At 40.3% G+C, this 25,741-nt stretch overlaps 1 protein-coding gene across 1 annotated transcript in view; it reads left to right on the top strand.

Moving 5' to 3' along the window:
• frmd3 (FERM domain containing 3) overlaps positions 1-25,741 on the top strand; it is a 48,121-nt gene that overhangs the window by 13,958 nt on the left and 8,422 nt on the right. The window contains exons 2-15 of the mRNA XM_041937365.1: positions 925-1,029; positions 2,272-2,314; positions 6,034-6,115; positions 9,665-9,762; positions 11,430-11,553; positions 13,163-13,250; positions 14,741-14,829; positions 15,749-15,812; positions 16,203-16,238; positions 16,837-16,845; positions 18,510-18,598; positions 20,752-20,826; positions 21,949-22,017; positions 22,271-22,395. Coding sequence (XP_041793299.1) covers positions 925-1,029; positions 2,272-2,314; positions 6,034-6,115; positions 9,665-9,762; positions 11,430-11,553; positions 13,163-13,250; positions 14,741-14,829; positions 15,749-15,812; positions 16,203-16,238; positions 16,837-16,845; positions 18,510-18,598; positions 20,752-20,826; positions 21,949-22,017; positions 22,271-22,395 — 1,096 coding nt within the window. The remainder of the gene's footprint in view (positions 1-924; positions 1,030-2,271; positions 2,315-6,033; positions 6,116-9,664; positions 9,763-11,429; positions 11,554-13,162; positions 13,251-14,740; positions 14,830-15,748; positions 15,813-16,202; positions 16,239-16,836; positions 16,846-18,509; positions 18,599-20,751; positions 20,827-21,948; positions 22,018-22,270; positions 22,396-25,741) is intronic.

The raw sequence follows: 25,741 nt of genomic DNA, 5'->3' as shown, positions 1-25,741 counted from the left end.
GAGCCATGAGAAGACTTTGTTAGTACAGTTAAATACGTAAAAGAAGTGATTTTATGGCGTAATGACTGATTAGTGTGGATTGGCAGTTTTACATGTTGCTTTGCTAACAAGATGTGGTCAAAGAGACAGCTGTGGCCTAGTGTGTGTGTGTGTGTGCGTGCGTGCGTGTGTGTTGAGGTGGATGCTTGTGTCGTGTGTCTCCGGTGGTGAATAAATCACAACAAGGGCAAACAGACGATTTCCTACTGAATCAATCAGTCCTGCTTAACTGAGCACAGAAGCCACCTCTGTCAGCAGGTTATAGAGCCGGTATAGGGCACATGCACATGTGCACACACACACACACACACATAAACACATGACTGTCATGCATGTAATATGACAAAATGGCAATCAACAGAATATTGACAGCTTTTGTCATTAGGTTAGGATGGTGTGGAAATAGCCTTCCATGCAGCACCCATGCATATTCCTTAGCATGAGAACGCGAGTGTGTGTCCATATGTGAGTAGATATTGACTGAGGAGCAGGTAATAAATGCAGAGTGATTATTGATCTCTCTGTGTCTGAGCTGTGTTTATGAGCTGCACATGGACTGTATTTACTGGCATGTTAGGAGGCTAGAATATGACCAAAGCCACGTATCATCACCAAGAGACCTCAAAGTCGCTGACATACAGTATTTCTGTCCATTAACAGGTTTTACTCTTACAAAACTACGTGTGCATCACAGAAATATTGCCCAAGAGGGGACTGTTCGTTATGATTATGGCTCAGCGATGCGGCTGGTATCAGATGCAGCTGGGAGGTTTATGGGATTTATTGGCACGGATGGAAAGATTGCTCCGATGAGAGTACAGGATGCTGCCTAATCCCAGAATAACTTACTGGATTTAAGTTGTATGTGTTTTTTTGTCTTTACAGAGAGACACCAAAGGCCAGTTCCTGCTGGACCATGTGTGTAACCACTACAACCTACTTGAGAAGGACTACTTTGGTATTCGATACGTGGACCCTGAGAAGCAGAGGGTAACTATCTCACACACACACACACACACACATATGCAGAGCAGCCAGATCAGTAGGGTTGCACCTATTTTCACTATCTATCTAAACTGTGTATAAAAAAAATGCGAAAAACGCTGTTTAAAATGACATTAAACAGAGAAAAAGAGCAATTAGAAATTTGGGAACACATTAAGGAAGCTGGAATAAGCAATTATTTGATTAATTTAACAGTTAACACCAGAACAGTGTTTCCGTTTGTAGACCTGTGCCCCTTTGTGTATTTTGTATTATGCCTTTATGCTGCTTTGCCTCTGAAGCCGAATCTACACATTTACAATATATTTATTATTCATACAAATTTCAGCTAATCAAAAGTAAATATATGGCAGCACGTCATCACAGCAGAAGAACCAAAAAAAAAAAAGAAAGTGATGATCACACCTACTACCAGGAAACGGCTGCTCTGAGTCAGCATGGCCAAAATGGCATTCTCGGATATTAATCAGGAGGCAGTCAGTACATTATATTACAAGTTCAAGTGACAAATAATAACAAGCTTAGTCTCCATATTTCAAACAGCCCACACACAGAAGAGACCAGATGCCTGTTCTCAACAGAAGCTCGGCCGGCCTCTAGCTGCATTTAAAATGCAAAATGAGAAAGTAATAATAGTGAGCAATTACCAGCAAGAGGTGTTACAGCACAAAAGACGTGAGTACAATACAGTGCAGGCAAAAAAACTCTTCAACAGAATAAAGCAATCTGAAATCAGAGGAAGCAGAAGAACACATCAGACTGTGATACTGGGAAGCTTCCAGGCATTAAAAACAAAAATACGAAAAACAAAACTTCATTGATCCCTTACTTTTTTCAGGTTTTGCTCATTACAAGAACATTGTATACTGTATGTATTATAAGTCTATAAAGTCTATCCAGACCAGAAATATACTGATTTTTTTTCTTTTTTTAATATAATTTGAAATTTGTTTTACATGCACTGAAGTTGCCTCATGTTGCTATGTTTAGGCATGTGTCATTCAATTATTCATCAAAAAGATAAAGAGATGTTTGAAAAACTTGTGAGCTCATGAGTGACCTCACTGAAATTGCATCATCATGCTGTCTTTAACTGACGTCAGTATCCTATTTTAGAGTAACAGTTGTCCTCTCTCTCTCTGTCTCTCTCCCCTCTTTCTCCCTCTCTCTCTCCCTCCTCTCTCTCTCTCTCTCTCTCTCTCCTCTCTCTCTCTCTCTCTCTCTCAGCACTGGCTGGAGCCCAATAAGCCCGTGGTGAGGCAGATGAAGTGTAAGTGTCACTTCTGCTCCCTTTGTGTTTTCCTCTGTGTCTTGCATCAGCATGTGTGTACACACCAATGAGCAAAGTGTGAAAGAGTGTGTGTGTGTGTGTGTGTGGGTGCATGTGCATACTCGTGCGTGCACGTTCTTGTGTGTGTATGGGTTTGCTAGTGCCTTGCATGCAGGCCTGCATTTCTCTCTGGAGAGCCGCTTTGGTGTGAGGGGGGGTCAAGCTCTACAACAAACAGACAGCACCACAGGGACTCGTACACACAAACTGACTCATGGCAGCACACACACAACAGTGTTGAAGCCACTGGATATTCAAATAATGTAAGCATGCAGCCTAGTGCATGACAAATACTTTGTGTGTAAAAAAAAAAAAAGAGAGAGAAATGTAAATATATTTGTTTTTCGAACAGGACAAATAGCTTTTAGAAAGTGTACTCATACACACACTTCAGGGCCTTATCACTCTCCCCAGGACACAATGCTCACATAACCATTTGACATGAGTAGTGACAGAGCTAGACAATGTTGGACCACAGGGAGAGACCACGGGGAGACAAACAGAGACACAATAAAAGCAGACAAAGTGACAAAGTGAGTTTCTCAGACAAACAGCAAACTGCCAGAGGGACGAGTGGCCCAAACAGGAAATAAACTAACACACAAAATAAAATACCCAGACAGGAGCACAAGCTGAAGACAGAGAATTCAATTGTCAAACAAGTAACCAGGCTGCCTGTTTGCTTGTTAAAGCCACCTGACTCTTCTTCGTTGGTTTATTTTAGGTAGGTGGTGGGAGCCGGGCCTGGCGTCCTCATGCATCTCTCTCACAGGTTGGCATTTGTTGTCAGTTCACTTGGGTTAACATGTACATGCTGACAGAAACTAAACAAAAACTGCTTGAGGGATAATGGAAAACCCATTGTCTGTTGATCATTGTCACAGCTTTCTGCTACTCTGCAGCACACAAGCTTTCTTGCATTTGGTTTTCCTTTCTCTCTTGATGTTAACCTCTAATAGACTCATATTAGATAAAACCTGCCTTCTCTATCTTATGCAACCAATCAAAAGTAGTGGAAGAGTTACTCAGATATTTTACTTAAGAAAAAGTTACAACACCACCGTGTATATAATACTGTGTTAGAAGAAAAAGCTTTCAAAATCTTACTGAAGTAAAAATACCTTTAGTATTAGCATTGAAATATACTTTAAGCACCAAAAGTAAAAGCACTCATTATGCAGAATGGCCCATTTCAGAATAAGATATACTACATATGAAATTACTGGATTATAATCAGTCATGCATTAATGTGTACGAATCACTAATGTTGCAGCTGGTAAATGTGGAGCTAAGTTTAACTACTTTATATACTGCTGGGTTGCTTAATCATATTAGAGAGCTGTTGATTTATATTTTTATTACTAATCTGAATCTGCAAAGTAACTAAAGTAACTAATGTCATATCTCAAAACTGAACTTAAGTACAGTGCTTGAGATAAAGTGGTAGAATGTAACTAATGTTAGTTAAATTCTACAACTGCCAATCAGTGGGAAAATTTTACCACTTTACTGTCAAATATTGAAACATAATAGCACTTGCTTCAGCCGATCAGTGTGCCAAATCCTGTTGTAGTGAATTGTGAGAGGCACTTTATTTCTAGAAGCAAACATTTTATTCTGTTCCTGGAAAGAAGTAAATGAGAGAACCGGGGAGATAATTCTGCCTTTGTTTCATAAAAAATTAAAACAAATTGCGTTTTGTCAGCCACAGGGGTTTGTTTGGGAGATAAAATCGAGGAGCAAACATTTTTCGTGGAATCCTCTTTCACATTTTTACATGTCTATCGAGTTTTGAAACTCTGCCTTGGTCTTTCATCCTGGTGAGTGTGATGTCCATCTGCATTTGGCCAATCACCTGTGTGATCAGCACAAACGTGTCTGTGTCTAGAGTTCGCCCACCCTTTTAATGACTGTCCGGTTCTTTCTGCACCGCCATAAATTAATAAAGGAGCTATTAGCGGTGCATGCTGCTTCATCAGAACATGTGCGAGAGGACGGGAGGGGGGAGGATGAGGTGATGAGTGAAAATTAGAATGAGAGATGAAGGAAGAGAGAAGGAGGGGAAAAGAGTGATTAAGGGGAAATGTGTAGGGGGCTAATTCAGCAGGGAGAGGGAGGAGACAGTGATAGATAATGTAGCTAAATAAAGAAGTCAGATTTGGGAAGAAAAGATGGAGAAAAGAGGAGATTGGAGAGACTGTTTGAGATGAGAGAGGCTGACAGCGAGTGAAAGAAAGAGAAAGAGATGAGAGAGAGGGATGGAGGACGAGTGGTGAATAGATGTGAGTCGTCCTGACACATCAGTTCTCCCCATGGCAGGATTTACTCTCAAATTAGGATGTGTGGTTTGTGTTTTATTTTCTCTTTGTGCGTCTCAGCTTACGTGCATATGCGTCACATTTTGTACGAGTGTGTGTGTATATGTGTGTGCATGCATGCTGTTGTGCCAATACACTTTCTCTAAAACCTTGGAAAAAAGGCTTCTTGGTCCCTTAAGCCTGAGCAAAAAAGCAGCTTGGGAGCAAGTGGGAGGATTGCGTCTTTCATATTGCTCAGCATGTATTATGTAGATGTGTGCTGTTTTTCATAGCTGGATGATACCACAGAGGATCCAGCCATTAAAGACAGAGTGGTGAGGGCACTCTGTCAAGATTTCTGCTCCCCTGTTAGATGATGCTCACTGTCTTCCTACTTTTCTGACACGTCCTTTATTCTCTTTCCTGTCTCTTTGGCTGTGTGTGTGCTCGATTGCATGATCATTGCCTATATCAGATGATTCTTTTAGCATCTCCTTTGAAACTAATCCATATCATATTTGGACTAAAATATAATCCAGACTCCCAGATATAACCTATTTTTCTATAAATAGAAATAATACATTTTCTATAGCTTAGAAATAGCAATAATATACTATATATTAATGATGTAAGAATTGTTCTTGATGTGTCTTTTGAGGATAAGCTGTGTGTCGACATGTATGTCTGTACATCGTGCAAACGTCTAACTTCAATCAGTAAACTTTAAATGTTAGCATGAATGTGTTTTTATGCGCAATTTTTGCTGTCGTTTGATCCGAACTTCATAGCCTGTCATTGCCTCTGTGTGTGTGTGTGTGTGTGTGTGTGTGTGTGTGTGTCTGTGTGTGTGTTACTGTGCATATTTAAATACCATCCTGCAGCAACTACACACACAGTTAGAAATTAAATGCTGTAGGACTCAGATCAAAGGAAAACACCCCAATTCAAGTGAAGCTCTTTGTGTGAGTGTGTGTGTGTGCATATGTGCGTGTGCATGTGATGAGTAATTACTCTAATTATCAACTGACTAATCAGTATTAGAGGCACACCGTGATTTCTTTTTTGTCTCTAACTTCTTTTTCTCTCCAGTTTTACATAATCCTCATTGCTCTGCTCCACTTCTCTCTCTCGCTCACTCATTTATCTCCCCTCTCCTTTTCTTCTCCCCTCCTCGTTAAAACCGTCTACGTAAACCTTGTACTTTTCTTCTTCAGCTCGTCTCTCATTTCACTCGTTTCACTCCTTCATTTTCAAACCGCTTTTTGTCTCCGCGCTCTCCTGTAACTCTCCTCACTTCACTCTTCTCTAATTCCTTATCTCCTCTAAACTTTCCTCTGATTCTCGTGCCTCTCTTGTCCTCAGCAGCTCAGCAGCCGTACACCATGTGCTTCCGGGTCAAGTTTTATCCCAACGAGCCAATGAAAATCAAGGAGGAGCTCACAAGGTAAAAACTAACACAGACACTGGATGGGTTATGAGTGATGGAGTAAGGTGGGAGAGATAAAAAAGTTTTAAAAAAGAACAAGATGTGATGCCCTCAGCTTTATTACATTGACATAAATTAGCATCTTGGCTACGTTTCCATAGCGTAATACCAGTTTAAGACGTCATTAAGAAAAATAATTCCAAAGGGTGATTAATCGTCTCAGAGAACTTTAGATGGTTTTCTAACACTATTCCAGGCCTGCAGTATGTTGAAAGAACAAAAATGAAATGAATGTAAATGTCTGACAAGTGTTTGTTGAACCCCAGCAGTGTTTTGTTGTCTTTAAAGAAAATGTAATATCCCTGACACAGAATATAATAATATATAACAATATTCTTCCAAAATCTCTGCACTATTGTTGTTCTTTTTTTTTCATGTTAATGCACCCAGCTGATGCTAAATGTTATGTGTTTGCGGCTATGGTGGTAATGACTTTGTGTTTATGGTGATTTCATGGAAATATGCTTTAAAAAAAAGCTGTCTTTCAATTTTTCACCCATCCAGTGATTTAGTTTTGCATAGTGTGGTGAGCGTTACAGCTACACATGTGCACTGTGTGTCAACTTTACACCTTTTTTTCTGTCATCTCAGGCTACTTTGTGAAATATTACTTTGTAGATGCATATATCATCAAAACAACCTTTGCTTGGTTGAAAAACTACATTTCTGTTTTAGTACCTTTGCTATAGTTCAACTTGTTGAGTAACTGGTAGCTTATATAAACTTTATAATAACTCTCCTCTTCCTCCTCCCTACACACAGACAAACACACACAAACACACACACACACACACACTCAGGCCTGGTGATAATTAGAGATGCTCTCAGCAGGGACTCTGTTTTCGTGTTCTCCGTCCCATCTGAGCTATAATGTCTCACCATCTCTGCTTCTCTCTGGCGATCACCATTTCCCTTCCTCCGTCCGTGCTTTTCCATCTCGCTTCCTGCCTCTCTTCCATCCTTTTCAGATTTCTCCACTCTGTCGCTCCATAATTTCATCCCTCAGGTGTCTCCACCCTCCCTTCTGCTGGTCTCTATCTGTGCTCCTTCTCCCCCTCTGTAATCACAGCTCTCCACATGTCTCAACTTATATCAGCATATCTGTCCTCTGCAACTTCTATTGCTCAAGGTGTTTTTGTGCATCATAAATAACATGACAAAACCTCCCTGTATCTCAGCCTGCTTTGAGTTTTCCTGCATTTTCTGTCTCTATCATACTCCTTCTTCTTGGATTTCAACAGTTTGAAAGGACTGCATTTTTATGTATCCTCACGTGTATTTCAGCTTGTCTTAAAGAAAAAACAGCCTCATCTCAGAGTCCTCAGGGAGAACCATTACACTGCACTGCCACTGATGAGTTTGTGGTGGACATTAAATTTGAGCTGCGTCTGGGAAGTTCAGAAGGAGCTGCAGTTAGTGATGAAATCCAGTGGAGTGCTCAATATCGAGTCTTTTCAAGAGAGATTTTTTTTCATCATCAAAATCCCAAAACTATTATGCTAATGTGAGTGTGCTCCAGTTAGCAGGATGTTATTTAAAGTCTGCCGTTTTCTTTCTCAACTTTTCCCCAAATATCAAAAAGAGTAAAAAAAAAAACAACCCAGCATTCTTGTGAGTCACATACACATTCAGTGATTTGGCACCTCACAAGTTACCTCCAATGTCAGCACAGACAGTTGTGTGCTTGTTATGCCGGGTGGCGTGTGGCACGAGGTTGCAGCTCAAGTCTCAAGTCTAATCGCTGACCTATTAATCATAACCACAATTTTTCCCTAACATAAACTGTACTGTAGTTTCCATGCACAGATATTGCTGGAAGCAATACATTACATATATACATTGCCATTGAGCATCATCATCAGGGTTTTACAGAATTGTCCAAAATTGGCGTTCTTGTCTGGCAGTAAGATTACCAAAAAAACTTCCAAACTCTGATATGTCTTTTGGTAGAAGTTCTGCTGTAAAAGTGTTCTGTATGGATGTAACCTGCTCGGTGGTCCCTCAGTGACCAGTCAAAACACTGCTGACCTACACAAATTCAACCTCGTACAGTAAATGAGAATGGGAGTTATGTGTTTTTTTGAAAGAATGGAACGAAGACAGAAAGGGGGTAAAAATTAAGAAATTGACAAGCCGAAAGATGGAATAAATCTTATGAGATTCAGCATTTTATAGTCACTCTGACAGCTGATTCTACATGTACATTATATTGAACCAGATAAGTGTGTAACACAGAGGAGTTAGAGATGAAGGACCGACTGGACTTCCTGTTACATGAAACAAGCAGCATGTAAAAGATACTGTACTGTAAGATCGAGACAGGACTCTTGGGAAGGAAACGGAAGATGAGACGACAGAGAGGAAAATGAGGAAGGACAAAATTAAACACAACTGAGAGGGTCACATAAATATAGATAGCTGTGTGTTTTTGACCAATTTGACGAACCTCCATGCGGCTATACGCTGACTCTATGAATAAAACTATTTGGCTTCAGCAGCAGGCTCCTCTCTCCGTTCAATCTTTCATGCTTTCCCTCTGTTGCTGCTTTCACCTGAGGTATAAAACAGGTTTAATGAGTCAGTTGACTGTTTCATCTCCTCTGGAAACTATCCATGACAACACATGCCCCTATAGTTTCAGCTCGTCTCTTTTTCTCGTGCTCTTGCTTCCATCAAGGTGGAGTTTTTACTTGCCAGGAGGTGCAACAAATAGATGCATGAGGTCTTTCATTCCTTCAGCTAGGTTCTTTTTACACACATGTGATCTGGCCTGTGACTAGTGGTGGATGTGATATCGTGCCCCTTTTCCTTTTCTTTTCTTCTTTATTCATGTTCCCCCCTCTGACCGCTAACCTGTGTACTTGTTCTCATTGTGTTTATATTGTATAGTATAGTATCGTTTTTAATTAATTTGCTGTATTTACTATTGACTGCTGTTAGAAAACCGAAGTGCCCCTCAGGGATATTAAAGCTTTATTCCTTGCTAACACAAGATGAATCAGCATGTCAACAGCATGCCTATACTTGCCTCCATTGAAGCCGTTTCCATAGTTACTACAGTACTAGGCTGCTGTATGGTATTTGTTTCCATAGCAATACTACCTCCAATTGCCATAGTAACACAGTTGGATCATTATGAAATCGAGGACAGTGGCTGGATCGGTTTTATGAATTTTACCCTTAAACATCTGGAAATATTTGGTATGAATATAATATGATAACGATGACGTGACAAGTTACAGTTATAATGTGTGAGTTTGCTGTATCTGATGTTACGTAATTAAGGCTCATTTTACGACTGCACTCTTTGATGCAGTGAGGGTAACCAATGATGAACAGCCATATGAAATGCATGTTTCTGCAGTGCTGCAGCCACACGCTGCCTTACTGTAGACCAAATACACTTTCAGTTGGAGTAACAGATGTAAAGCACATTCAGTGGCATTGACAGTTTTTCTTTCTTTTTACCTGTGTATGTGTGTGTGTGTGTTGCGTGTGTGTGTGCAGGTATCTCGTGTACCTCCAGCTGAAGAGAGATATCTACCATGGTCGTCTCCTCTGTCCTTTTGCTGAAGCTGCATACCTGGGAGCCTGCATCATACAAGGTGAGGTGTAGTGACAACCAATGGATTTAGTCAAGACATACTGTCTGGGGGTGTGCAGTAAGACTGTATATAAAGATACATGTCTGTATATAGTATATGTATATAGCCTATACATAATTTATGTTGGACCTTTGAAATTGAAGAAATCGCTCAGCTAGCAAAAATATATATAACAGTTTGAGGGTTGTAAATGTAGGTATTATATTCTTTTATTTCTAAACTTTATAAATACATGGCTAATTATGTGTTTCAGAGTTAGCTGGGGCTAACTAGTGTGCAGTTAGCTAGTGAATGAATGATTAATATATGGCTATGCTAATCTAACTGGCAATATTTAGCTAGTTATTTGGTCTGATGTTTTTAGCATTTAGTAATATGCTATATATTGTGTTATTTTTGTGACATGTACTAATTTTCCAGCACATCATTGCTAAACAGCATTTTCATCATGTGTTAGGTCAAATATGTGGTTATAATATGTTAGTATCATATTATCTCTGTTACTCTCCAATCCAAGCATACCATACATTAGCAAGCTAACTTTGTCAGTTGGTTCAGTTAGCTTCTTAACAGTTACATATGCAAGTCACTGGGCGTAAAGATTTAGTAACAACAAATTTGTAGCTTTTATTTTGTGATGTATGACATTAAATCTCCACTTAGTTAACAATTATGACATAATTAGGTGTCTGAAGGATGTGGATTGAGTGAAAGATCAGCAAGCTAATGCAAATCAAACCAATCACTCCATTTGTTTGGTCTATGCCTCATTTACTGGCTGCATTTGGAGTCATCCGACCGGTGTTGTTATCCTGCATTTTAAATCATCACAAGATGTATGGACCTCTGGGAAAAGGCAGAAGAAAAAAAATCCCTTCAGTTAATTAGCCCTAACAGTTTAATGTTGAATCACATTGCAGAGCCGCTTGCTTTAATATGGATTAAGAGTAAAATTAGCTGAGCTGTATCATATAAATGAACCCTTCTGGTTGATCCACAAATCGCTGAACTGTGCAAGCACTCTCTGATTGGCTCATATCCCCAGAGAGCAGAGTGTGACTGGCTGCGTTATCTCGACCCGGAGTGTGTCTGCTGCGTATCATTGGCTGCTCTGATTAACGAGGACAGGTCCCTGTCCCACTTTGTCAGGGTGTTGATTACAGAGCTGGAGAATAGGTTGAGGATTACTGTTTAATTAAACTCCAGGCAAGTATTTGATTTAACCTTTATTATGATTGCTAATTAATAACGGATTTAAAAAAGAAATGAGTGTGTGTTAGGACTTTCTACTGGATTCAATAAGTAAAACATTTATCTATCAGGCTTATGGGTATATTCTCCTGTGGAAATAAAAGATAGAATGAACTTTGCTGTTAAATTAGATCATAAAGGAAAAGTTTGATATTTTGGTAAATATGCTTATTCTCTTTAATACCACTCACATCTATTCGTTGATATAGGGCTACGCCAAGCAGCTACTTATCTTAGCATAAAGACTGGAAACAGGGGGAAGGAAGGAAATGCATTTCTGTCATTTTGAATTGTTTGCTATTGCTTGAACATGTTGAATTAATCCTTTAAAAGAAGTATGCATGTATACACATCCTCTAAACTATTGACTCTGTTTCTTAGTATATTTTCACATTGATCTCACCCTTTGTCTTCAGCTGAGCTGGGGGACTACGACCCAGAGGAGCACCCATCAGACTACATCAGAGACTTCAAGCTGTTCCCTAAACAATCCCTCAAACTGGAGAGGAAGATTATAGAAATACACAAGAACGAGCTCAGGTGAAAGAGATGTGTGTTTCTGTGTGTCTGGTGGGGTTGTTTGTCGTCTGGAGCTGCGTCTTTGTTATCGCTTTATTGTTAGATTTTGGTGACAGGTGTGAATGCTCACTCCTGTGATCTGTGTTTTCAGAACATACTGTGGAGACAATTGTCTACTGTGCAGACAACAAAGCACTTTCTGTCCTTCTGGGTAGAAGCAAAATTGGATGATACCTAGAGATTTTTTTTTTGCTTCATTGCAGTGCAGAAGGTATTTCATTTTAGATTCAGTTGAAAGCAAATAAAAACTGATATTAATTTGCAGACGAATGTGCATGAATTATTTATTTCAAGCTTGTTTTGGACACCTTGCTTGATACTGCAGGATTTTCAGAATTTAAATTCTGATGAAAATCAACCTTATGGGATGAAAGGAGGAAAACATGAGCTAAATCCACACCTGATAAATTAGATGTTCTCTCCTTGCGCAAGGAGATAAATTGGCTGTTGAATAAGATGCAGTGGAAGAAGCTGAATTAAAAGAGGGAGACAGAAATGCACCCAGCGGTCTCTGCATAAATAAAGATCTCGTACTCTGTACCGTGCACCGATAAATCATAAGATCACACGGTGTACTGTAACATATACATGAACCCCCGTCCTTCAAGTTGTTTGTGTTTAATTCACAGCATCGCCGCAACTCGTGAATTATGTTGTTTGGTTTGTGACCGTCACACTTACAGCGATTATAGAACATCAAAGACAAATCCTTCATTTCCCACAGCACAGAGGCAGATGATGCTTAGTGCCCTCTGTCTGCCCCAATGGGTCCGACAAACAGGATTAACAGCATGTAGACTACTACTGAGCCTTTGAAGGAGACTTCAGGTGGTTTACACTTAGGGTGTGGTGGACTGCGTGTGTCTGTGATTTGTATTTTTATGGTCATGCACTTCTTAATTGTGTTTAGCATTTTCCTATATGTGCACAGATGTGTGCGTGTTCAGTTTTCATGCTGAATTATTTTTCTGGCATCAGGATGAGCAGCAGTGTACATCACTCAGTTTCTTTACTTTTCAGCACAAATGAGCGAGTAAAGCTTTAACACTACCTCTGAACATGTGCCGTCTGCTCATACTGCATGTCTGTTTCTGCAAAATGTTAACAAATTATCAAAAACTGTGTCAAAAATTGTGATTTTAATTTGTGAAACATGCAGAAAAACTGAAATGTTTTCTGCTGTATGTAACAACAAGAGTATCCTTCTCAGACACCTTGGCATTGTGGTTTTCCCTCACTTTCTCTAAAGCCTAGTGTCAGCAGTTGAGATTGGTGCTCTTACCCTCAGAGCCATGTGTTGATGTTTAAGATGGACACAGAAATAATTTCAGAACAGTTGTTGCTGTTTATTTCTTATGAACAAACACAAAACAAATAATTCATATGATTTATGTATCTTACCCTTGTATGTATGTATGTCCACAATAATAAAAAAACAAAACAAGAACAATTAAATCAAGACATATGCTTGTATACCACACATACCATATCTATACTGTTACCAAACACACAGGGACATATGCTAACAGCACAGTGTGTTGATTCTATGTCCATTTATCCTCTCTTTTAGGGGTCAGTGTACTGCATTAGCAGAGTTGAACATGCTCCAAAGGGCTCACAGCCTGGAAACATATGGAGTGGACCCTCACCCATGCAAGGTAATATCAGTGGAGAATGTACACTCTCATCCAGTCTGGCTCTGGGGCCTGGTGCTGCTGGTATTGCAGTATAGCAGTTGCTCTGACCATGTGATGGTAAATCTTTAGGCTACAGTAATAACAGTTATTATTACAGTCATTTCTGAAATAAGAAATTGCTCTTTCTGTCAGTGTAAATTGTACAGTTTTTATTCTCAATCAGAGCTAGTAGTGAACAAGACATAATTTTGTCACCATCATTGATTAAAAGCTTATTTCATTCATTTCCAGATGTAAATATTCACCAAAGTTGTTCATGCAGTTGTGTGAAAGTACAAAGTCTGGCTTCAAAAAGAGTGACTGTGCCAATTACACACATATACTCACCTTTCCTCTTTACCCTTTGCTTCTATGCCCTTAATTTGCATATTAAACGGGCGACTGCACACATGATTAACTTCACTGACATCGGCCTTCCAGTAAAACTGAGAGGTCACCAAGAGAGGAGTAATAATGAGTGAGACAGCGGTGAGATAAGTGAGAGAAGGTCAGTGAGTCTATCATCAGATCCAAGTCAGCTACTAGTTTACATTTACAACTCTGGCAACATTTTCTTGGCAAACAAAAGAAATTTGGTCAGCACAGAAACCGTCACTTTCAGGAATCAATATTCTTATTGATTGATCGATCAGAGAAAGGGCCTCTGCAAGTCAGTGTCACTGACTAATCTTTATGCTGTTAACACTGGAAATCCTTACAACTAAGATCTGCTGTTAGGACTATGGTTCGTTTGATATAAATACTGCTTGGACTTTATTCTTGGTGTTTCTCGCGTACTGTTCTGATAGATGGAACAGACAGAATCTGATAAAGAAAAGCAATATTTTACAATTCGCTATCCGCTCACTCTTGCTCTCTCTATTCAGCCTCAAAATAGGGATACCCTCCCATGGACAGGCGTATCAAAGCAAGCTATGCAGATTAACAAGATATTTAAATTCTGTCTATTATAGAGGATCCCCTTTATCTGCTCTTCTCCTGTCAGTGGGGCTGTTTTTTAATTTGGTTTGCTGGAAGTAGCTGTTATTGCTGGGACTGAAGCATGATGCACGTGCAGATCTGTGGAGATCAAGCATCTGTGAAAGTAAATGTGGAGAACAGTGATGTACAGAGAGGCGCGCCAGCAGAGGAGAGGCGGTCTACGGATGATAAACAAAGTGTGACACGAACATATTGTGTTCTGCTCTTATTCTGGAGTTCATATTGGTTTCATTTTGTTGCACTACATCAAACTGAGTCAACCTGTTCTGTCTTTTCTGTGCCTTGTTCTTGATGCCATTTACTGCAAATTGGGGGAGTTGAAGCCTGAAACAAACAAATGCTTTTGTGTAGGTGCCATTACCATGGAGATTATTGATGGCCCCCTTGCCTCCCTGCTGTTAATCCACCTGTATCCCATAATGCTCTGTCCTGCCTCTCACTCTGCGAGCATTTGTTTTGTGTGATTGCAGGATTTCACAGGCTCCACAGCCTTTCTCGGGTTCACAGCCACAGGGTTTGTGGTCTTCCAGGGAAACAAGAGGATCCACCTCCTCAAATGGTACAAATTTGTCCCTAATTCATCAACTAAAATCTGTAAGCATGCCAATGAGATGTGTAGCCTCTTTCAAATCTAATCATACAATACACTCTCACTCTGCTTCATCTCAAATGGAGCTAAATATAACGTTTACTAGGACCAATTTAAAATAGTGGTCTTTGACTTTAGGTTGTCGTGGCAAAACTTTGTTCTTTTGTATGCACATGTACCGTACATATGCTTCATAAGATGATACCTTCAAATATTTAGATTTTTAACATATATCCAGTTAAATTCAGTGAAAACTCAATGACTTCCTGTTGAGATTACTGTGCTTCAGTAATTTGATGAATCTCCTGCTGGACTTTGCAGCATTGCAACATTTAGCAGCTTCTGTTGATGTTTTGATTGGTTGTATGTTGTAACTCTTTTAAGTTCACTGGTACATCACGTTTTAAAAACTAGAAAATACACACGGTTTTTTGCATCTGTTCTTAGGAGGCAGTGGTGGGAAAAGTATTTAGTAAACAGAGCAGCACCTCTGTATTCACAGTTTTACTTATGGGGAGACAATGCAGGTGGAACGAGTAAAAACAACAATATTTACCTCTCTGAAGTAAAAAGAGCATAAAGTGGAAGTAGAAGTAAGGCACAAGTACAGTTCAAGCACCCCAGAAGTTTAAGTCGAGTATTTGAGTAAATGCACTTAAATGTACTGTTAATAGGTGCAAATGTAAACAAATGAAAAATAAACATACCACCACCCATATGCACCACCTTCAGTCGTATCCTGAAGAATTATTTTTACATGTTTCTGATCTGTTTACTGCAGTCTTACAAACACTGAAATCAGCTGTTAAGTCAAATTTGTAGTCATCATTTCTCTTTAACCTTGATCGTGTAAATATACTTTAACTTATGACGTCACGGTTCTTTGCAGGGCCGATGTTAGCAAGCTGAAGTTCGAAGGGAAAACCTTTTACGTCATTGGGATTCAGAAAGAGGTGAGTGCACTTTCTCCTCTAAAGGGTAGAGATGAACAGTAAAATGCGCTGTGTAGTTGCCTCCATGATGATGATGAATTGTGTAGTTGTACTAAAGTCGTCATCATCATGCTGACCTTTTAGATCTTAACCTGTTACATTTGTGGAGTTCTGGAAAAAAGACCATGCCTTTGATTTAAATGCAGAGCTACTGTCTGTGTGCATCTGGATTAAGTTTTGTGGTAGCGACCTCAAACTGTACATCCCTTATTCCCTGGCTTACTTTCCCTGTTCCCTCTCCTCATCTGTGTGACGGTTACATCAGATAAATGTGCTATGAAACTGTACTGTTTGTCTATGTAATCCTGTCCGCCATCACACACGCACTGTATATGTGTGTCGCTGTTTCAGATCTCCTTAACAGGCAGGATTCACTGTAACAGGATGGTGGGTGTGTTACGACTAACCTCCTCGCTCATATTATGTGTCGACTGTGGCCCAAATATGAGACTCCTTCCCTACATCCATGTTAGGACATGTCCAGCAGCTTTGCCAAATAGAAATTTATATGGCATCTCTGCTTGAAGCTGACACGGACAGCAAATACTGACTTAAACCTCTGTGTTGAATTACAACTAGAACAGGTGTCTTGCATTTGGGGCACATGTTTTAACTGTACGCTCGATGTTTGTCATCCAGCCCGGAGCTGTGGTAGATTCTGAGCAGCGATTTTTGGTGCATTATGTCTCATATATGTGCATATTGCCTTTATTTTCCAAGGACTACAACTGATTGTGTCTCATATTGCTGTTTGACACATTAGTTCATATTACTCTAGTTAAAGCCAGGTTGCTCTTTAATCTACCAATCAGCCAATCAATCAGTCAATCAATCAATGGTTCAGTGCAGAAGCTCAAACCAGCTCTCTCATCTCTGCTTAACTTGTCAGTCTGTCCACCTGTTTGTCTGTTTGGCAACTCATGAATGGCTGAAGATGCAGTTTTATCTTTGTGTTTCTGTCTCTTCTCTCTGTGTGTAATCATAGTCATCACTGGTGAGTAAATACAAGTAATAACAGCAGCACAAAACCTTCTTGTACTTAAATCCTCAATTTGATGCCTCTGCCCACGGCCCTGCCCTCACCTCACTTTATGATTGGAGGAAGCCTTTTTCATCTGTTCGTTATTTGGTTGTTCAGTGTTTTACACAAAACTTGTCTGCATTGTCAGTTCATTCAATGTATTTATTATTTTTTAGTTATTTTTAGCTCATGTGTGCAAACATTTATTTTGAGTCTTTGTCAATGAAAATATTCTGTTCCATGGTTGAAATTTGAATTATAATCCCCGCCCATAGCTTCATGATCAAAATAAGCTTCAAAGCTCCATTATCAGTAAACTATAGATTATAAAGCATAATCTATAACTGTGTCTATGTCATGTTTTTAACATCAGAAAAGTGCTCATTTCTTAGTTTTGACTGTGTCCTTGTATGTGAGTGTGAGTGTGTGTGTGCGTGTGTGTATTCTACATATATGTGACGATTTTTCACCGTATTATTATCAGGATTTAAATCATGTGATGATGTGTAGTCGGTTCTTCCACTGTGTGACAGGTCACTGCATGACTTCACTCTTTGCCCTCACCTCTGTTATTTAGCCCGGAACACATTCAATACACTGTCCCACTTTGAGCTGATGGCAACTTTTCATGGCTTTAATACTGTGACACTTGCTTGAAAAGTCTATTAAACAACAATTTATTCATTTATTAAGTTGTTTGGTTGCTTATTGGTGTTCCGGCTTGGAAATAGATTTTAATGGTTAATTTAAATGGGTTTAACATTACACCAGGGGATAGCAATTGGAAACTAGGAGGCAAGTTAGTGTATCTCATTGATTGTGATATTGGAAACGCAGCTACAAATTATTTCTCTAAATGATGCTGGTAGTCTGGATAAAACTACATGACATGTAAATATATGTTTTCAGGGTTAAATCAGCACCATAAAATGGCTTAAAAGCAGCTTCTGCATGTCAGCCAAAGTGGGACTAAAGACAGTTTGTTAAGAATATTTTAACATGCAGTTCTGGTACTTTCACACACACACACACACACATGGCCACTGCAGCACATGTGTGTCACAACTAATATAACTGGTGTGTGACACTGAGGGGGTTGAGCAATGCAGCTGACTGTAGGAAAAGGGAAAAAATGTAATCGATACACAGCTGATGTTTTCTGAACCACTTCATGATTCAAGGTTCCAATTTTTTCTTTTTCAATACGAAAAACGGTTTGGTGTTCCATGGTTGTCGCTATTCTACAGTAACTCATTCCGATGTCATTGATATCCGTGTTTCCTCTCTTGCTCACCCTCTGCCCTTGTTGTTGAGCAGCATTGATCTGGTATCTCCTATTACCAGACACACAGACGAGAAAACGAGACATTTACTGGAATATATCCCTCCTCCTAGTCCATAAAGACCCACGATCTGCAAGCTACAAGCCCTTTTACTGCTGAACGCTTCGGCCAAATCACTATATCTGTCTTACATCTTGCTAAGCTTACAGCTTTGGGTCTGTGGGTCAGCATTTTGCACAGCTCCCTCTCATCGTGTTCAGCACTTCTCTTGTCCTTATTCGCACATAATGTCATTTCGCATCCTCACTGTCTTTCTTTCTCTCCGTTTGTGCATCTTTGTCCTTTTCTGTGCAGAAGAAACTGGTGTTGACATTTCACACCTCGACCCCTGCAGCGTGTAAGCACTTATGGAAGTGCGGGGTGGAGAACCAGGCCTTTTACAAGTGCGTCTGCACACACACACACCACACACGCGCACACACACACACACAAACACACACACACAGAGAGAGAGAGAGAGAGAGAGAGAGAGAAATGTATTGAGTTGCTCTTTAACTCAGAGACACTTGAGACTGTGCAGCATTATTCCAGCACAAAATTAATAATTAATAGCTGTAGGTAAAGAAGCAAAAAAAGATCCTTTCCATTCCCAAAATGTTTGTTGACCTTAACATGAGGAACATAGAATTATCGTATATTATAAATATTTAAACGAGATGACATCAATCTAGTTGGTAACTGTTGCAGCAGTCCTTGAATATATTTAAATCAATTTTACCTTTGCTCTATGCATCTTCCTTTGTCCTTTTTTCTGTTTAGTAATCACAAGTGGCTAAAATTAGCTGTCCTTCCTGTTCGGCTTTTGATTGACTGCACATTATCACTCTTTTCACTTTATGTTCCTGCCTTTCCATGGCTCTGCCTCAATAGGCTGCTGTCCTTCAGTGGGGAGCAGCTGACCGCTCCAAGGCCGTTGCTCTGAATTTTGACTGACTATTGACACTGCCGGCCTTTGAGGAATGGAAAAAAACTCGGGGTGAAGGCAAAAGTGAGAGAATGGAGCATAAACTCTGCTTTTGTCTGTGGTCGTGGTTGTGACAAGGTTGCGAGGAAACAAAATGAATGAGTTATGTCCCTCAGTCAGCAGAGACATGTATTGCCCTTGATAGTCACACAACAGCAGAGGAAGTTGTCTGACTTGTGATCACCTTTCTTGTATATGTAAGAGTCTCACATGACTTGAACCTGATCCTGATCTCTCCTCCTTCCACCTGCTCTTCTAACCACCTGGAGAGATCAGATCACAACGTGACAGCTCATGATGTTGTTGCCGTTTCAAGATCCAGAGTTAACTTTCAATCTCAATCTTCAAACCCACAACAGTAAATTAATCTGTAACATTTTTGATAATAATAGGAAATGAATTTGTTTAAGACAATTTTCAACAAAAAATGCTAAACATACCTTGTCTCAGCTTCTCAGATGTGAGAATTTGCTGCTTTTCCTCATCCTCATCATAGGAAGCTGAATATATTTGGGTTTTGGATTGTTGGTCAGACAACACAAGACATTTGATGACCTTGAGCTCTGGAAAACTGTAATCTTCAAGACAGGCAAACACAATCTCTTAAACAGTGTTGAACAGTGTTAAGTGGACCTTGTGAGATTGTGTGTATCCTCAGGGATCTAGGAAAATCGTGTCTGTGGACAGGTCCCATGGAGACAAAAAAATTCAAACCACACCCTGGATTATAAATCCTTAAAAATGTAAATGCACCTACAAACCGAGAGTCTTGAGTCCCAAGGAGACAGAGATCATGACGAGATGCCTGGAGAAAAATTTGAAACTGCAAAGCAGGCAGTATGAAGAAGGTGTGGTGCAGGATGTGAAGGACCACTGGCTGTGAAGAAGTCAGGTTGAAGGAGATGAGATTTTCTAGAGGTTTGACACACATCGGAGGCTGCTTTGTGAAATATTTGAAATATTTCCATATTATTTTCTGTTGCTTTACTACTTATTTGCCGCTGCAATAAGCAACTTTTTCCACAGATCTTGTGTCATCTTGTCTAGATAACATAACATATAAGAGAGCTTATAGAAGGAAGACAGTGTTACAAAGCTATTAAAGCTTTCTGATAATTGTCCTTGCCTCTATAACCCTGGATATTGACTTCTTAATGACAGCAGCTCATGTGTCTCTGAGTGGCGGACAGACAGGGAGTGGATGTCATCTCGGATGTCAGACAAGCATCAGAGCAGCTTAATCAAATCAGAGTGAATTGAGTTTATAAATGGCAGCCAAGAAGAGCTTTGACAACATACAGCCTCGCTCTAACTCCCTCTCTCTCTCACACACACACTAAGTAGAGCAACGGTGTGTGTCTGCACTCTGGCACCATCTCTTCTCTCTGGAGTTTCGCATGATAAATGATCCTGAACCAAACGTAAAGGTTTGACCTGCAGTATAAACCTTTAAAATGAAACACATTCGTCCTCTGCTTAGTAAGGGGCTAGTCTGTGCACAGGAACTCACGGCAGCCTAATGAAGTTCCTTGTTTGCATCTGTTTCTGTTTTTTCCTCCCTCTCTCTGACAGGTGTGCGAAGTCAAGTCAGATAAAGACAGTTTGTAGCAGTAACATCTTCTTCAAAGGCAGCCGGTTCAGATACAGGTGAGACAGTATTCAAGTTAGTTTTCACAAGAATGGGCATACTTTTTGTAAAGACAGTACAATGACAGGCAGGATTTTGACTGTAAAAAATGTCTGAAAGGAATGTGAGCAGGATGTATGCGTGTGAAGAGAGCTGGAAAGCAGAGAGAAAGAAAAAAAGGACAACCACAAGAGAGAAAGTGATGCAGGGGTAGATACAAAATCATATTCGACCACTTGAGAAATTTTAAAATGCAAATTCACCCACAGTTCATCAGCAGGTCAACACTCGACTACTCCACCACTCCTGAATCACAGTGACTGCACTAACCTGAGACATTTACACACCACACGTGCTGATGTACTTTGAGGCCACTGACATGCTGCTTGTCCTCTTTGTACATCAGCACCTACATCCAGCTTGTTTCTGTGATTTACTGCCCCTAATATCACAGTAAAGCCTCAGTATTAGTCTGTTGCTGAAGCCATGTTATCCCTGATTCTCCTCTCAGACAAAGCTCTTTACCAGGCTTACACTTCAGTCCGCTCCATTTCATCAGCTAGCTAAAGCAGTTTGGCTCAAGGGCTCAGAGATGAGTAACAGCATATGGTGGAGTTTGTTCTGAAATATGGGAATTGGTCATTTGTCCAGATGCAAACAGAAAAGAGATTTGTGGTCCACAAACGAAGGCAATTTTCATGAGGCAGAGCAGATCAGTGTTGCTCAAACTTGCGTTGAACAAGCCGATTATTACAGAATACCATAGGCCCACATTTGCCAGCACACAATACTGATGTCCCTTATACTATAAAGTGGATGCATACCACCCTAGATGTTTCATTTCACCCTCTAATTTATGACCTTACCATCAATCTCGGCAACAACAGACTAATGTGTGGGTTGGCGGAGCCTGCTGGCTTGAAACAGAGTGATCAGGGTCCAGAAACTCCAGTCACCCAACAATCAGACTAATGGAGTTACTGACCCTGCTAGCAGGAAACTGCCTGCTCACCAGCACAGAAACAGCACAGATTATGACCAACAACTTGCAAAACACAGATGATGAATTACTTTTCTCTTCTGATGTTGTCCTATCAGATGCTCAATTTAAAGTGCAATGAATGTGTCTTTCCCCTTGTTAGTGGACGAGTAGCCAAAGAGGTGATAGAAGCCAGCTCTAAGATTCAGAGAGAGCCACCGGAGGTGCGCAGGTAAGGACAAGTGACAAATCACCTGCACTTGAAGAAAACAGCTATGAAAGACTATACAAGTTATCGCTTATTTACACTAATACCCCACTACTGAGGGATGTTACATGGAAAAATCAAATGATCACCCATTTCTCAAGTTCAATATGTGAAAATAGAGCAACATCTGGAGCAGACATGCTTTCATTATGCAAGACAATACACACCTGAACGTAACGCACAAAGCAGTCAGCGTAGGTGATGTTTATGTTTTCAGAGCCCAGTTTGGCCAGAGTCGAAGTTTTAACTCTTTGAGCCATAAAAACCTCATCATGAACATGGAACCGCTGGTACCTGCGCTACCCTCCACCACCGAGTACGAAGAGACGGCCACAGACAACGGTAGGATGTTATCTATACACACACAAACATGAGCAGACGCACACTCATGCCCTCCTGCCACAGACCTCTGGAAAGTCACATGGGCTCTCCCTTGTGTAGGAAGAAGCAGATGCACGTGCACAACCCTCAGAGAGAAAGCGTTAATTGAGCAGCTGATGCTCCCATCCCTCCATCAGTCTTGTCTCCCTGGAGACACCAATCGTAGCATGCTAAAAATACCCTTCCCATGATCCTCCCTGATTTTACCACCATGCCTGTGTGTGTGTCCATGTGTCTGACTTTGTGTCAGTTTTGCAGAGGAAGATACACTTTGTGACATCACGGAAACAAAGCCATAGACCCAGCTTGTGTTGTCATTAAGGAAAACTCAGTTGGAAGTTACTTGTTCGGCTCCAAGACGTCTGACTCTGTTCAAGTGCTTGTACGTTTCTGTGTGTTCATGCAATCTTTTATTTGATAATTCATCTGCATATGTGTTTATGTCAGTGGCTGCATCATAACAGTGAAAGTCGACCACATCTATGCTCAGCCAGATCAGCTTGTTTCTGACAATGAACCCTGTACATACGGTGTGGAGAAGGGTAATTAGAAGGGTAATTATGCACACACATACGCAATGTGTGTGCATAATTACCCTTCTCCATTATGTTGCATTTTCATATTTTAGCATTTTTTCACAGTTTTGTAATTTTAACATTTCATTTTTCACTTTGATTATTTAAAACATCAGTGCATACTTGCTCAAATGTTCTGCACTAAGTCATGCATTTAAGCAGTGCAAATGAAGCAAATTAAACGCTTTCAAAACAAGGTTTATGATAGAACAGCTAATTGACTAAGAACTTCTGACCAACAGAACACATCATATTTGTCACTGCAAACAGGTTGGCAACAGTTCATTTTACAAATATGTTATTTCCTAATAATTTCCTTTTAAATTACTAGAATCTTTCCAGGAAAAAAACAATATAATTCTGGTACAAATTTTAGTGAAATTACAATTTTCTCTAAGTGAAAAGCTTAAGTTAAACCCAATTGTATGCTTACCTGAATTGTATGCTTGGCTGTAGACAATTTCATATGTTGTTTGAAGCTGACTAAAACACTCCGGGTTAAGCCAACAATTATTTAAAATCACTTAATGGAAAGTGTACTAATTTAACACTGTTGATTGACCCAGTTATTAGCACTATATTTTATAGTTCCTTCTAGAAATGTTTTAGGAGATTATTTCAAAATTATGTAGGAGCATGGTGTGTAGCAGAACTGGTGAGGTGTATAATGAGGATGGTTACTGAAGGATATTTCAGTTAGACCATCCATCAGCTGGCGTGTTGACAACTGGCCCACAGCAGAAATTGGATCAGTTCCTTCCCCATGAGAGTGTAAAAGAGTAGGGTCTGCTTCTTTCCCCTTATGAGGTGATGGGCCGAGCAGAGTAACATAGCCCAGGAGAAAACTCAATGAAGCAGTGCTGAGTACTTGGTATTTTAAGGCTTTTTTTTTTCTCCAGGACACAACACTGTGGGTTTTAGTGTTTCCCCTCGTGGCATTTTCTTTGCATGTTATCGTTATTCTCTGTCGCTTTATCTCGCCATTATTATTCCTGACACTCTCCAGTGCGACCTGTTATCTGATTGAAGCATAAATCTTGCTGTTAGGGAAGAGCCCATGGATAAGGTTACACAAGACAAAATGAGAGCCGTGAAGGGGGGAGAGGAGTTTAAAGACATGAAGAAAATATGAGAGAGGAGAAACAGGACTGTAGGACTGAGAGAATGAACAAAGGTGAGGAAAGGATGCTGGATATAAGGACGTGCAGCAGGGAGGAGAGTGTGTGGTCATATTACAGAAAAGATGAAGGCAAGAGAGAAGGCAGAAGAAAAGGGGATATCAGGTGTTATACAACAATGGAAAAACAGATAATACACTGTGATGATTCTGATAATTGTGCTTACAATAATGTTAATCCAACAAAATACTTAGAAATACCATTTTATTGCTATTTTTATTTATTTAACAGACGACCAATACTGAAAGGCATAAAATGTTGTATTTGCAAAATAGCTGTCTAAACTGGCCCAAAGTAAGTGATTCACTATCCCAAAAAATATTTACTCCGTCTCTCACTGCTACTGAAGCTCACTTGATGGACAGATTCAAGCGTGCATTTCCTGTTTTGGTTCTGTCACCCTTCTTTTCAGACTCGTGGGTCAGAGTTCACCTTTGTTAAATTTAGTCAACAAAAATGCACATGTCTGAAAATGTAGGAGTTATTGCTCCTTTTTGGGGGGCCGGGTGCAGGGACATTTTGAAAATGGAATTGTAAAGTGACTGCACCTTAAGGCCCAAGACACTGCAGACCATTTCCTTCGTACTCTGCATATTGACTCCTGAACCAGGAAACCAAAACAAAAAGAAGAATATTAAGTGTAAATCAATGTTTACCCAAAACACGAAGAGGAGGTGTGTGTGAAGATTCTCCTCTCAGGCTGAGCCACCACCAGTCACAGAGACAGAGTAGCCTCTGGCCTGACAGATAAAATGCAAGGAGGAAAAACACATTCACTATTGCTTGTACAGCATATTGCAGTGCTCAGGACTGTAGATAAGTGTTTTTAGACATTCAATCCAGTTTTCATCATCTGATTTGGGCAGTTAGACACAGAGAGATTTTAGTGTGTAAATCCAACAGAAACTATAAAAATGTTGGGTGTGAGATGCTAAAACGTGAGGGTCACATGTCCATCACATCCCAACTGGAAATTATACCCATGGAGAGTGACATCCTCTCCTTGCAAGGAGCCTGTCCATACTACTGAGTTTTTGCTGCTGTGCTGTATCTTTTTCCATCATCCATCTGCCCATCCCCTCCACACACCACGGGACACCACTCCCTGAGCCCCTCCTCACCTGTTACCTAACTCCTTCTCTCCATCTTTTACACCCCACCCTCCTTTCTCCCTCCCTCCCTCCCTCCTCACGCATTGACCCGAGCCATGCTCTGCAGGCCTTCACACATGTACAGTCATGCTTTTATGCCATCACTCTCCTCAAACTGCTGATGGACTTCTTCTCCCCCTCACGCCTCTTTTGACCAAATTTACGTCCACCCCTTCGCTTTTTCCGGCCTCTCCTCCTCTCTCTTGCTCTCCCCTCTTCCTTGCATCTCACCTCATCCCATTTAGAGGAAAATCAATTCTTCTTGGCTCAGGGTCAAAGAGCTGCAGCAGTAAGCATCTCGTCTGTCTCAGTTGGTTAGTTCGGGAGGGGCAGGAGGTAGTCATCAAATCAAGAGCCTCATGCACCACTGACAGGATACAGGCTGAGTAATGACACGAGATTC

Source organism: Chelmon rostratus, chromosome 5 (genome assembly GCF_017976325.1).
Source record: "Chelmon rostratus isolate fCheRos1 chromosome 5, fCheRos1.pri, whole genome shotgun sequence".
Classification (NCBI taxonomy): domain Eukaryota; kingdom Metazoa; phylum Chordata; class Actinopteri; order Chaetodontiformes; family Chaetodontidae; genus Chelmon; species Chelmon rostratus.
Note: the sequence above shows the minus strand (reverse complement) of the source record. Positions and strands in the feature narration are given on the sequence as shown.